Source organism: Podarcis pityusensis, assembly GCF_964106645.2.
Source record: "Podarcis pityusensis genome assembly, chromosome: 1".
In the NCBI taxonomy this organism is placed as follows: Eukaryota; Metazoa; Chordata; class Lepidosauria; order Squamata; family Lacertidae; genus Podarcis; species Podarcis pityusensis.
Window position 1 is genome coordinate 118549815 of NC_138028.1, and position 12349 is coordinate 118562163.

Consider the following 12349-nt stretch of genomic DNA (forward strand, 5'->3'; position numbering starts at 1 on the left):
TTGTGCATGCGCAGAAGCGCAGAATAACATCACATGTATGCGCAGAAGCGGCAAGTCGCAACCCGCGCATGCGCAGACGCGCCGCTGCAGGTTGTGCTCTTTCCATGTTGCAAACGGGCCTCCGGAACGGATCCTATTTGCAACCAGAGGTACCACTGTACAAGACAGTGCCCCTGCCATTCTACATACAGAAGCTGACCACTCTGGTACAGTAGAACCTCGGTTGTCGAACGTAATCCGTTCCAGAAGACCGTTCAACTTCCAAAACGTTCAACAACCAAGGCGCAATTGCCAGTCGGCAAATTCCTTTTAAAAAATTGAGAAACGCACCTCGGAAGCCGTTCAACTTCCGAGGCGCAATCAAAAGCGGATGCATTCGCTTCCGGGTTGTCGGCGTTCAGGTTCCGAATTGTTCGGCTTCCAAAGTGTTCGACAACCGAGGTTCCACTGTACCTTGGAAGCAGGCTGGTTTATTGCTGCGCAGCACACATTGCTCTGTCCTCAGTGCTACTCATTCACTACTACATCACTTACAATCTGTGTAAGCAAATGGTGCCAGCATTCATCACACATGCACAACGCCCGCTGGAATGCATGGTCTGGGATTTCCACCTCTTTTCTTGGTCACACAGTTGGCAGCTTCTTGCAAATGTCCTGCGACACACTGGGAGAAGGTGACCAAGCAAGGCAATCCCAGGCAGAAATAAATAAGCGCCGTCGCTGCCAGGGCATGAGGAATGGCATGGCAGGATGTCAATGTTTTCCAAAATGTCTGTTGCCTAGTAGGGTCCATCCTCCTGGGACAAAAAAGACCTTTGTATTCTTCACGGTTAAAGGGGGTGTTGGCGTCCTGTTGCTTGTATGTTGCTATTTAGCTTTTTTTATTTAAAAAGTTGCTTTGCCGTCTTTATTGCTTTAATTGCAGAATTGTTAAAAATACCCTACTTATTGTGCGTTTGTGTTGGAAACTGCCTTTGGAATGCTCTCAAGGACCATAAAGTGGTATACACATTTTTTTTAAAAAAAGAAATACATACACTTTTTTCCTCTTGTGGTTTTGATCCATGTCCCTGACCTATTCAGTAGAAAGGGGGTGTTAATGAGGAGGTGGTTTGCACAGAATGTTCTGTGCTCCCAATTCCTCCTGGCTGTTACAAAAGGGTGTGTCTGTTTCCTGTGCTTTCTCCTTTCTTCCCAAAGCCTCCTTCCTGCTTTTATATAAATAATGAATAATGTAGAGTTGCAAAAGCTGTAAATCTCCACATGCTTGTGTGGCATTTTTGCATCGTTGAAATAATGGGATAATAGCCTGCACACGCCTTGGAAATGCAATAGTTTCCGCTCAGGAGCTGCAATCCTCAGGTGTACTTACCTGGAAAACGATCCCTGCTAAAATCACTAGGGTTTGCTTCTTGAGCAAACATGATTAGGATCACGTTAAGAATCTGCTCCAAACAAACGTCAGGCAGACAATAAATCATTTTCTCGTTCCTTATTAATCACTGAAATCTTTGCCACCAATCTCCCTTTTCACACATAAAGAATGGCTGCCACAATTGCTGCATGCATTTATTGATTCTTTCATTGGCTTCCTATTGTATTTTCACTCTGCAATTCCCAGTTTCCAGAATTACTTGTAGGACGCGTGCTCACAGCACACATTTGCAAGATTCTGCGAGATCTTCCAAGTTTTTTAAATTTCCTTTTTTCAATTTTTCTGCCGAAGTTGAAAGAATAATTGCAAGATTTCGGGATGGGGTGGGGAGGTGTTCATTTGACTGTTTCAAGCATAAGTGCCAAATGTGCTGCTCGTATGCGCTCGACTTGTCAGAAGAACTGACCCTTGAAAAGGACGACCCTGTTTCTCACCGTAATTACTTTTTTTCCCGACTGCCCAACTGCAAAAACTAATGGAGCGTGTGTGCGTGTCTTTATAGACGGTGATGGAATCACACCGAACATGTGCAAAGGAGCTAGGGCACAAAGCGTATTTCAGACTGTATTTCATCTCACGCTGCAATCCTGTGCCCCCAAGTGATGCAGTCATTTCCTGTGTTCCTGTACTACTACAACTAATAATAATAATAATAATAATAATAATAATAATAATAATAATAATTTATTATTTATACCCCGCCCATCTGGCTGGGTTTCCCTAGCCACTCTGGGCGGCTTCCAAGAAGAGATTAAAAATACATTAAAACATCAGTCATTAAAAACTTTCCTAAACAGGGCTGCCTTCAGATGTCTTTTAAACGTCAGATAGTTGTTAATTTCTTTGACACCTGGTGGGAGGGCGTTCCACAGGGCGAGCACCACTACCGAGAAGGCCCTCTGCCTGGTTCCCTGTAACCTCACTTCTCACAGTGAGGAAACTGCCAGAAGGCCCTCGGCGCTGGACCTCAGTGTCTGCGCTGAACGAGGGGGATGGAGATTAAATTATATCTATAATTTAGGCACGAAGTACCTGGTGCTTTGACGCAACCATCCTACGGAATGCCATATAGATCCAACAAACCAGAAGTCTGCCCACTCCTGGCTCTACGAGATAAATTTAGCAGGTTTACACCATGAAACCAGGAGCTGATCGTTACAGAAATGCTGTATACTCCCACAAGATCTTCCGAGGTTTTACAGTCCTGTATCTTCTTTCCAACATCCTTTCCCTCTGTACCATTGAAGCCTCTTTGCAGTATCGGTAACTCTGAACTACTTGTGCTCTGAGAAGGGAGAGTGTGAAACAATATCGTCACTGCTTACAGACTGGGCTTTCCAACCCCTCAACTTATATAAGAGCAGCTTATGCAAACCTCAATGCGCTTTTGTACTTTATCTTATGTAACTAGTGAACCGATGACAAGTGAAGACCTGCACACATGTCAAGATGGATTTATCATGAATGCATTTGTCACAGACTCCTCCGCACTTTTGTGCCTTGCGAGTTTCACTTTTGTTTTACTTTTCTTTCCTTGCATGTGACACAACTTCAGACGTTCAGGGTCATCTGCAACACTTTGGGCTATTTATTAATTGCTCCAAAAGGGGCAGAGATGGGAAAACAATCCGCTGGTAGTGATTTGGATAAATCATGAGACACCATTCTAAATTCCTATCCGCGTGAGATTTGTGTGCTTGAGATAGATGCCTTTCAAGCCTTTGTAACCTAGAGGAGTGACTCCACAGCAAAGGCACGCCATGTGGCTGCATTTGAAGAATGCTTGGAGGACAGCATGCGCCATCTCACCTGCTGAGAGAGTGTTTGGATGTAGCAAAGATGCTGGGGGCAATTTAGGAACCAAAAGTGTCTTATCCTTCCTGTCAACATGCTTCTCTATTAGGACTAGGGACAGGCAAATCAAGTTCTCCTTTTTCTAGTCTTAATCTCCATTTTCCACATTCCTAAATTGGTTTGTGAATTTATATTTTAAATGCCCTCATCAGCATTCTAGCGCAAATTTCTCCTAATCTACCCTTTTTAAAAAATGCAATTTTGCCTAATATACTTTGGAAAGCAACTTCCCCTAATATAATGGAGTTTTTGTATGTTGTTTTCCACCACAAAACTATTCCCTTTATCCCAAGTGGTTGCCCTTTTCTCTCCATTTCTTCTTTAACTGATATACTAAATTATAATCTCAGGTGGTATTATATAAAAAAGTATACTTATAACACAATCCTAAATGCCCATAGGCTCAGTGGAGTTTACTTTCGAGTAAGCTCACGTAGTAACCCTTGTTTTAGAGTGATAATTTTTATTGTTACTCGTCACAATGAAAATTGCTATTGGTATGGCACATCTTATTATAAACTTCACCCAAACTGGTTTGTTTTCAAGCAGGATAAGGATGGGACAGGAAATACCATGCAATAAGACAGGAGGAAAAACAAATATATGCAGCAATGTCTCTAACATTATTAAAGGTTAAAAAGATGTGTTAAAAGATCAGTCTCTTTAAGGAAACAGGGCAGACGGACAGGCAGACAGGAAGTAGTGAACCTCAATAAAGAAAGAAAAAAGTGTGGCTGTTTATGGAGCTGGTGAGTAAAGAGTGCCAAAAGTATTCTTCTGATCAGATCAGACTACGTATTTATTTTAAGAATATGGATTATTTAACCTACAAGAAACAAGCAATACATTCAACCATGCAGAAAAAAGCCTAGTCAACAAAAGGGGGAATGTAATAAAATAAAAATCCAAGCAACACAGATTAACTTGGTTGTTGTTCTATCCCTAGCTGGTAAATTATACAGAAAAAGGCATTATCAATGTATTTGTGGCTATTTTATGGTGTCGGCTGAATGATTTCAGACTTCTGTCAATCCAAAATAAAAAAGTGGGGCTTTGTTCACAGGATATATGTTTCCCAGAGTGGGTGGGGTATAAATGTTGCTGCTGCTGTTGCTGCTGTTATAGCTGTACCACAACCACTTGATGTACTGAGCACTTTGCTAATGTCATGTTTTGCCATGCTTTTCATAATTAATAACTTAGATCCTATGTAAATGTAACATTAAATGAAGTTGAAGACTTTCCCCTGCAATTTCCTGACTATTAAACAATGTGTGTGTGTGTGGTTAATTTGATTTCGATGATAGCTTATTGTTTTGGTTCCAATATATTTTGTATTCTATGTTGCAAACTACTCTGATACTTTTTACAAATGAAAAGTGGCACATAAGTTTTTATGTAAATACAAAAACATGGAGCAGTAGTATGCTCGCGTGTTCTCATCCTCTGTTCCCACTCCACTCCAGGCAACATCTGAAATTTCTTCTCACATACTTAGGCCAGATTATGTGGTAACATACAATCATGTGTCGCTTGCCATAGTAGGAGATACATCAATAGTATGATCCATAATCTGACAATATGCCATTTGGGCGGTAATTACAGCTATCACTGGGAGTGGTGCAGGAACCATTGTGGCATGGAAACAGCTGGGTTGCTCCATAAAGCTAAATGGAGCCTAAAGCTATATGCTTTTTGGGCAAAGAAGGGGATTTTACATTGCTTATTTCTGTAGAATTTCGTTTACTAGTTTCTGAACTTCTGAATAAAATAAATCTTAAATTAATTCAATTTGTTTTTTTTCCACTTGCAAAATCTAAATGTCTTGGGGTGATATACTATTAGTGCCAAGTGTATAAGCAAACTGCCTGCCTTTCACAACCGTTTTCTTTGCTATCTTACTTTTTTCCTAATTTGTGGTGTATAAACTCAACAGAACTTTGCTAACAGAAATGGCCCAATGAACAATACTGGCAAACCGCTTCATTTTTAATATCAGTTGCAGTGACACTTTCTGCTGTGATTAGCCGTCAGAGAAGCAATATAGAACCCAGTCTTAGTAAAGTATATTCAGTTTCATAAGCATCTACCTTTTTTTGACAACTGAAGCACCTGCGTTTTATTAATGTTTCCACACAAAAAAGTTAATTTAGGGAGCAATCTTACACTTATCGTAAGGCCAGCTAAGGGGACTTATGCACCTCGCTCTTCCATCTGTGGTCAGGAGAATCCAAGCATGTCAGCAGTGCCGCTATCGGGCAGGACTGATACAAAGCCCCTTTGTTCCTCCGGCACACCCAACAAAAATAGCTCAAGCCGTGTTATTTTCCTCTATTGCATCCAATGGGAGGAAAGAAGAAAAGACCCACCTTGGCCACTGAGAAACAGCTGGGCACAAAATGTGGTGGCCGTTCCTCCCAGCCTTGCTTGTGAAGAAGAACTGTTTTGCCCACGTACCAATATGTTGGTGTTTACAGGCAAAATGAAGAAGAAAAATTATTTACCTTATTGCAGTTTTTAGAGATTGAGCACAGACTACTACTTGACATGTTATCCTTGTCGGGCATTCCTGTAAGAAAACAGTAGACACATCAGAACAATATGCCTGAGGATTAAATGTTGCTCTTCAAATGGGATGGTTCTTTTCACTTACATCAGTCACAGCAGACTTTGGTCTTTCAAATTTCGGCAGCGCTTGAGGGCAAAATCTGGCACCCACCCAACCTCCCATTCTGCTTGGCCCCAAGGCAGCGGAACCAGCCACGCTGCCCTAAAATTCACCTCTGACACCAGGGACCGCCTGACATAAAGATCGCCATTGTTCCCATTTTACAGATACTTTTGCTGAGGTACTTACTGTCATTGTTGGAGCCAGTTTCCATAACACCATAAGGAGGAGCCAGAAGTCCTGACATGTACTGTCGGTATTTCTGAGGGGAGGGGAAACGGTTAAAACGTCACTTTGCTGAAAGTTATCCACACCCAATTTTTAAAAATGAGATAAAGCCTAAAAATAAAATTCCTGGGGCTACACGTGGAATGTAACTGGGGTTTAAAATCCTTAGGCAATATTTTAGGATTCTTTCTCCCCCTGTATTTTCTTACGTTGTACACCGCCCTAAGCTCTATTTTGGGTGAGTAAAGTTCCACTCCCAGCCAGAACAGAGTTCATTTTTTCCATTTCTCTCCCAAACAGCAAAAATCAGCGCATTGTGTCCCGAGGTGGATATATGCTGGTGTACAGTGGTACCTCGGGTTACGAACTTAATTCATTCTAGAGGTCCGTTCTTAACCAGAAACTGTTCTTAACCTGAGGTACCACTTTAGCTAATGAGGCCTCCTGCCCCCGCCGCACGATTTCTGTTCTCATCCTGAAGCAAAGTTCTTAACCTGAGGTACTATTTCTGGATTAATGGAGTCTGTAATCTGAAGCGCCTATAACCTGAAGCGCCTGTAACCCGAGGTACCACTGTATAACACTGCATATTCCTATGACACTGTTTATGTTACTTTAACCTGTTTGTGTGGCTGTCTGTGGCTGCGGGTGCCTGTTCTAAGTCTATCTGTACTTACTTGCAAGTGCCGGTCTCCATGTGTGTGTCCCTGGTATTTTATGTTCCTGGAAGTGTGTGCGTTTGTGTCTGCCTGTACGTGTGCCTGCAGTAGTGTATGAGAGTGTCTGCCCGCATCCAACAACCTGTCATAACACCTGCTGGATTGCTGTTGCTGTTTAATCTTTCATGCTTGCAAAAAATGTTACGAAAACTCCATTCTATTTGTTTGTTCCTTTGCTTGGCTCTATTTTCGGCATCACAACCCACTTTTCTCATCCTCCCTTTGCTTAGAACCTATGAAAACATCATGACATTCCATTCACATCCCAAGCAAATTGGAGCGGCACATACAGGTGTCACTTGTGGAAAGCCTGCTTAAAATTAAACTGGTCATAACCTTAGCACTACGGGACGCGGGTGGCGCTGTGGGTTAAACCACAGAGCCTAGGACTTGCCAATCAGAAGGTCGGCGGTTTGAATCCCCGCGACGGGGTGAGCTCCCGTTGCTCAGTCCCTGCTCCTGCCAACCTAGCAGTTCGAAAGCACGTCAAAGTGCAAGTAGATAAATAGGTACCTCTCCGGCGGAAAGGTAAACACCGTTTCCGTGCACTGCTCTGGTTTGCCAGAAGCGGCTTAGTCATGCTGGCCACATGACCCGGAAGCTGTTAGCCAATAAAGCGAGATGAGCGCCGCAACCCCAGAGTCGGCACGACTGGACCTAATGGTCAGGGGTCCCTTTACCTTTACTTTAACCTTAGCACTAGTCTGGTAATAGTGAACTCGTGCAAATGTGCAAAAGGATTGTCTAGACTGTGTAGGGTAGTCCCACCTCCTACATGATGCGCTGTTGACTCCCCTGTGTTGTGGGATTAGCACAAATCGAAGGGCTCCCAACATGGGGGTGAGAAGTCGAAGTAATCCAGATGCTGTTACCCAGAGTACTGGTTGAAAAACATCGCATTTCCATTTGTTCATGTTTCCAAACAAAATGTACAGTCATACGTTGGAAGTTGAACGGAATCCGTTCCAGAAGTCCGTTCGACTTCCAAAACGTTCAGAAACCAAAGAACGGCATCTGATTGGCTGCAGGAAACTCCTGCAGCCAATCGGAAGCCCTGTTAGACGTTCAGGTTCCAAAGACCGTTCGCAAAGCGGAACAATCACTTCCGGGTTTACTGCGTTCGGGAGTCAAAACGTCTGAGTACCAAGGCGTTCTGGATCCAAGGTACAACTGTATTTGCTCAAGCTGGGGGCATGATTTTCAACTCTTCCCGCTTCCCCACATCTCATGATATAAACAGACAACTCAGTTAGCATCAGTATTTAGTGACACAGGCAGCTCATAGAAAAGCTTCTCAGAACTCAGTATTGATGTGATGAACAGTAAATCACAATCGTTTGTAACTGGTATTCTCTCATTGATGCCCCATGCCACTGAAGGCAAATACAGTGCAGACATGATCAATAAACCATCAGGCTTATGTAACTTTCTGTCTAACATTTTAAGTGATATCCCAGGAACATGGGAAACAAAAAGCAGTGTGCAACAAAACCAACCAAGGTTCTATTTTAACATAAATCCATAGGCACTTACACCAAAGCATTGTGAGTCATATCTCCTTGTGGTTATATTGATGAGCTCACAATCTAATCCCGTTTAGAATGGGTCCACAAGACATCTCTGTTAAAGAAGGATCTAGGAATCATTCTGTATTATTCTTTCCCCACACTCTACAAAGCGTTTGGCACTACAAAGAGTTGTTTTTGGACCGTTGGCTAATTGATATTCATGTCAACTTCAACATGCATGTTTGAGAATATCTCATTCATAACACCATTCTAATGAAAAACCATCATCCTCTGAACCTAATGGCTAATAATAATAATAATAATTTATTTATATGCCGCCCATCTGACTGGGTTGCCCAAGCCACTCTGGGCGGCTCCCAACAAAATATTAAAAACACAGTAAAACATCAGCCATTAAAAACTTCCCTGAACAGGGCTGCCTTCAGATGTTTCCTAAAAGTCAAACAGTTGTGTATCTGTTTGACATCTGATGGGAGGGCGTTCCATAGGGCGGGTGCCACTACCGAGAAGGCCCTCTGCCTGGTTCCCTGTAGCTTCACATCTTGTAGTGAGGGAACCGCCAGAAGGCCCTCATTGTCTGGACTGAACAATGGGGGTTGAGACGCTCCTTCAGGTATACAGGGCTGAGGCCATTTAAGGCTTTAAAGGTCAACACCAACACTTTGAATTGTGCTCAGAAACATATAGTGGTACCTCGGGTTCAGTACTTAATTTATTCCGGAGGTCCGTTCTTAACCTGAAACTGTTCTTAACCTGAAGCACCACTTTACTTAATGGGGCCTCCTGCTGCTGCTGCGCTGCCAGAGCACAATTTCTGTTCTCATCCTGAAGCAAAGTTCTTAACCTGAAGCACTATTTCTGGGTTAGCGAAGTCTGTAACCTGAAGCGTATGTAACCTGAAGCGTATATAACCCGAGGTACCACTGTACTGGGAGCCCGTGTAAATCCTTTAGGATGCATGCAAACAAGCCACAATTGGGTGTCCCATGTGTGTGATGTCTTCAGTGCTAGAGTGAAAACCCCAGACATTTAACAACCCAGCTTGCAGAGATGATCCTGGCCCTGGATTCAGAGACGGGAAAGCTCAGCAGCTGACTGCATATAATGCGCCCACCACTCGCCTCTTGGAGCTCCCACATCTTCCATATTGGGGAGGACCACTTACTGTCAACTTTGCCTTCACTAGAAGAAGTGGTCTCATTGTACATTATAGCATATGTATCCATGTTTGTTAACTGATGTGGTTAATTTTTTTTTTAAAAAAATAAACTTAGACTGAGTTTTAGCACACAAGAAATACTTAAAACAAATGTTTATTTCTTGATGAATAGCCTTTGGACTATAGTGGTACCTCGGGTTAGGAACTTAATTTGTTCTGGAGGTCCATTCTTAACCTGAAACTGTTCTTAACCTGAGGTACTACTTTAGCTAATGGGGCCTCCCGCTGCCGTCACGCGATTTCTCTTCTCATCCTGAGGTAAAGTTCTTAATCTGAAGTACTATTTCTGGTTTAGCCTGAGTCTGTAACCTGAAGTGTCTGTAACCTGAAGCATCTGTAACCCGAGTACCACTGTATAATGTAACTTAAACAGAAAGCTATCTTTAGAAAGATTTTTCCTCCAAAAGCATTTTATTTTTTAAAAAAACTGATTTAAATTTTAGAAATCCGTTTTTTAAAAAAAAAATCATTGATTTTTATCCACCCTGGTTTTAGGCTTACTTGCTGATGCTCTCCCCAGCATAACATAGAATCATAGAGATGGAAGGGACCCTGAGGATCATTTAGTCCAACCCCAGGAATATGCACCTGTCGCATGTGGCGATCAAACCTGCAACCTTGACATTATCAGCACCACACTCTATTTTTTTTTTTTTAAGCAATTTATTGGGTTTTACAATAGAAATAAACATAATAAACAAAATAACATTTGTCTTAACATAGTTTCACATTTTCTTTGGACTTCCTCACATCTCCCACTCCCACTTTCATCGTTATAACATTTTGTCAGCAATTTATCATCTTATTTAAATTCTTATATCCCTTCTATATTTCATAATCTTATAATTCTCGAAAGGAGTTAAATTTTCACAGTCTTACTTATTTTCTTAAAAACTTCTAAATTTAGTGGTGCTCAGTTATTTTAGTCTAGCATCTTATTTAGCATTCACTCAAATTACAATGCTTTTGTAAATAATTCTTAAATTTCTTCCAATCCTCCTCAATCTTCTCTTCTCCCAGGTCACGAATTCTGCCGGTCATTTCAGCCAGTTCCATGTAGTCTATCAGTTGCATCTGCCATTCTTCCAGTGTGGGTAGATCTTAAGTTTTCCAGTGTTTTGCGAGAAGTATCCTTGCTGCTGTTGTTGCATACATAAAAAATGTCTGGTCCCTCTTTGCCACCCCTTGGCCGACAATACCCAAAAGGAAAGCCTCTGGTTTCTTAGTGAAGGTATATTTAAATACCTTTTTCAATTCATTATAAATCATTTCCCAGAACGCCTTCACTTTAGGGCAAGTCCACCAGAGGTGGAAGAACGTTCCCTCACACTCTTTACATTTCCAACACTTATTATCAGACAGGTGGTAAATTTTTGCAAGTTTGACTGGGGTCATATACCATCTATAAATCATTTTCATTACATTTTCTTTCAGAGCGTTACATGCATATCAGCACCACACTCTAAGCAACTGACCTATCCAGGCTGTGATGTGACGCAATCTCTTTCCAAGTCAAACGCTGAGCTGTACAGTGAAGCACTGCTTCTGTTTGCTGTTTGAACTTCTGCAGGTCCTTCATTTGGTCTCCTTGCTCTTCCCCCAACCCATCAGCAAAGTACATGAAGACTGAAGCACTTTCTGCCACTTTTCTAATAAACTTTTGCCTAACAGCAAAAAGAGGAGGAGGAGTGAGAGTATTCAAGGTTCGCTTTATTGATGCTATTTTTCCAAACTAAGACAGCTTACACTGTTCCTATCACTGTAAACATCTTTTTTAATGTTTTGACTGGGTTATAATTGATTTTACCTTATTGATCCAAACTGGAGTTCAGTAAAAACACCTAAATATTTTACAAGCTTACTATTCCATTTAATCCTCCAAAGTCTCGTTATAGCTTCTTTTTCATGATTAATCAAAATATATAAACTCTGCTTTGCCAGCATTAATTTCAAAGCTGAATGTCTGTCCCAACTCACGCATAAACGCTTTTGGATGAGGACCATGTTGGGGGGTGCAAACAATTAAAGTCCCTTCCCCTCATAATCCAGCTCCCCATCCCTAACCACTGGTTAAAGCAAAAAAAAAAAGTATGCATTGACAAGCATATCCCTCAGTAGCCCAGCTTGAATATGATATCCTTTGCATGAGGGGTAATTTTGACTCCTCCTCTGTCTTGCAAAATGCCTAGGGATGAGCAACCTGTCAATTTCGGGTTCTCTCGCTTGAGCTTCATGACCCCCAAGCCAGCCCCAGGAGAATAAAGACACAAGGACACAGAATTTCGGCTAATGTTAATGGACAAAATTTAGGCCACAACTTTATTGGTTACAGAATGTGAGCGGTACTGGCTTAGGCAGTGGCATCAAGACTGTATCTGACTCCTGCCCGCTTTGCAGGAAGTCTGGAAGGGTAATCCACCAGTAGGGGGAGCCCCGCCGATGCAGATCGATTCGAGCCCCCCCTGGGTTCCCGCTGGGGTTGTGGCATGGCCCTAGCCCCTCTGCGGGCTTCAGATGAGATCCACACCCCTGGATTCCTTTAACGGAATACCCTTACGCATGGAGGGGCAGGGGATGGCCGCCCCTCCCCTCCTCCCCACATCGCTATTCCAATGCCTAACCGCCACACGAGCCCAAACCCTCCTCTTATGCATTCGGCATTATTGGGCAACCAAACATCCTTTCCGCCGTCGGAAA

At 42.4% G+C, this 12349-nt stretch overlaps 1 protein-coding gene and 1 long non-coding RNA gene across 3 annotated transcripts in view; one reads left to right on the top strand and one right to left on the bottom strand.

The window, feature by feature from the left end:
* Nucleotides 1-12349, bottom strand: part of RAPGEF4 (Rap guanine nucleotide exchange factor 4) — a 175495-nt gene that overhangs the window by 78458 nt on the left and 84688 nt on the right. For both annotated transcript variants that reach the window (XM_080973326.1, XM_080973327.1), the window contains exons 5-6: nucleotides 6147-6219; nucleotides 5794-5858 (exon numbers count right to left, since the gene is read on the bottom strand). In XM_080973326.1, the coding sequence (XP_080829452.1) occupies nucleotides 5794-5858; nucleotides 6147-6219 (138 nt within the window). The remainder of the gene's footprint in view (nucleotides 1-5793; nucleotides 5859-6146; nucleotides 6220-12349) is intronic.
* Nucleotides 1-12349, top strand: part of LOC308458739 — a 395423-nt gene that overhangs the window by 27007 nt on the left and 356067 nt on the right. The gene's annotated exons all lie outside the window — the stretch shown is intronic.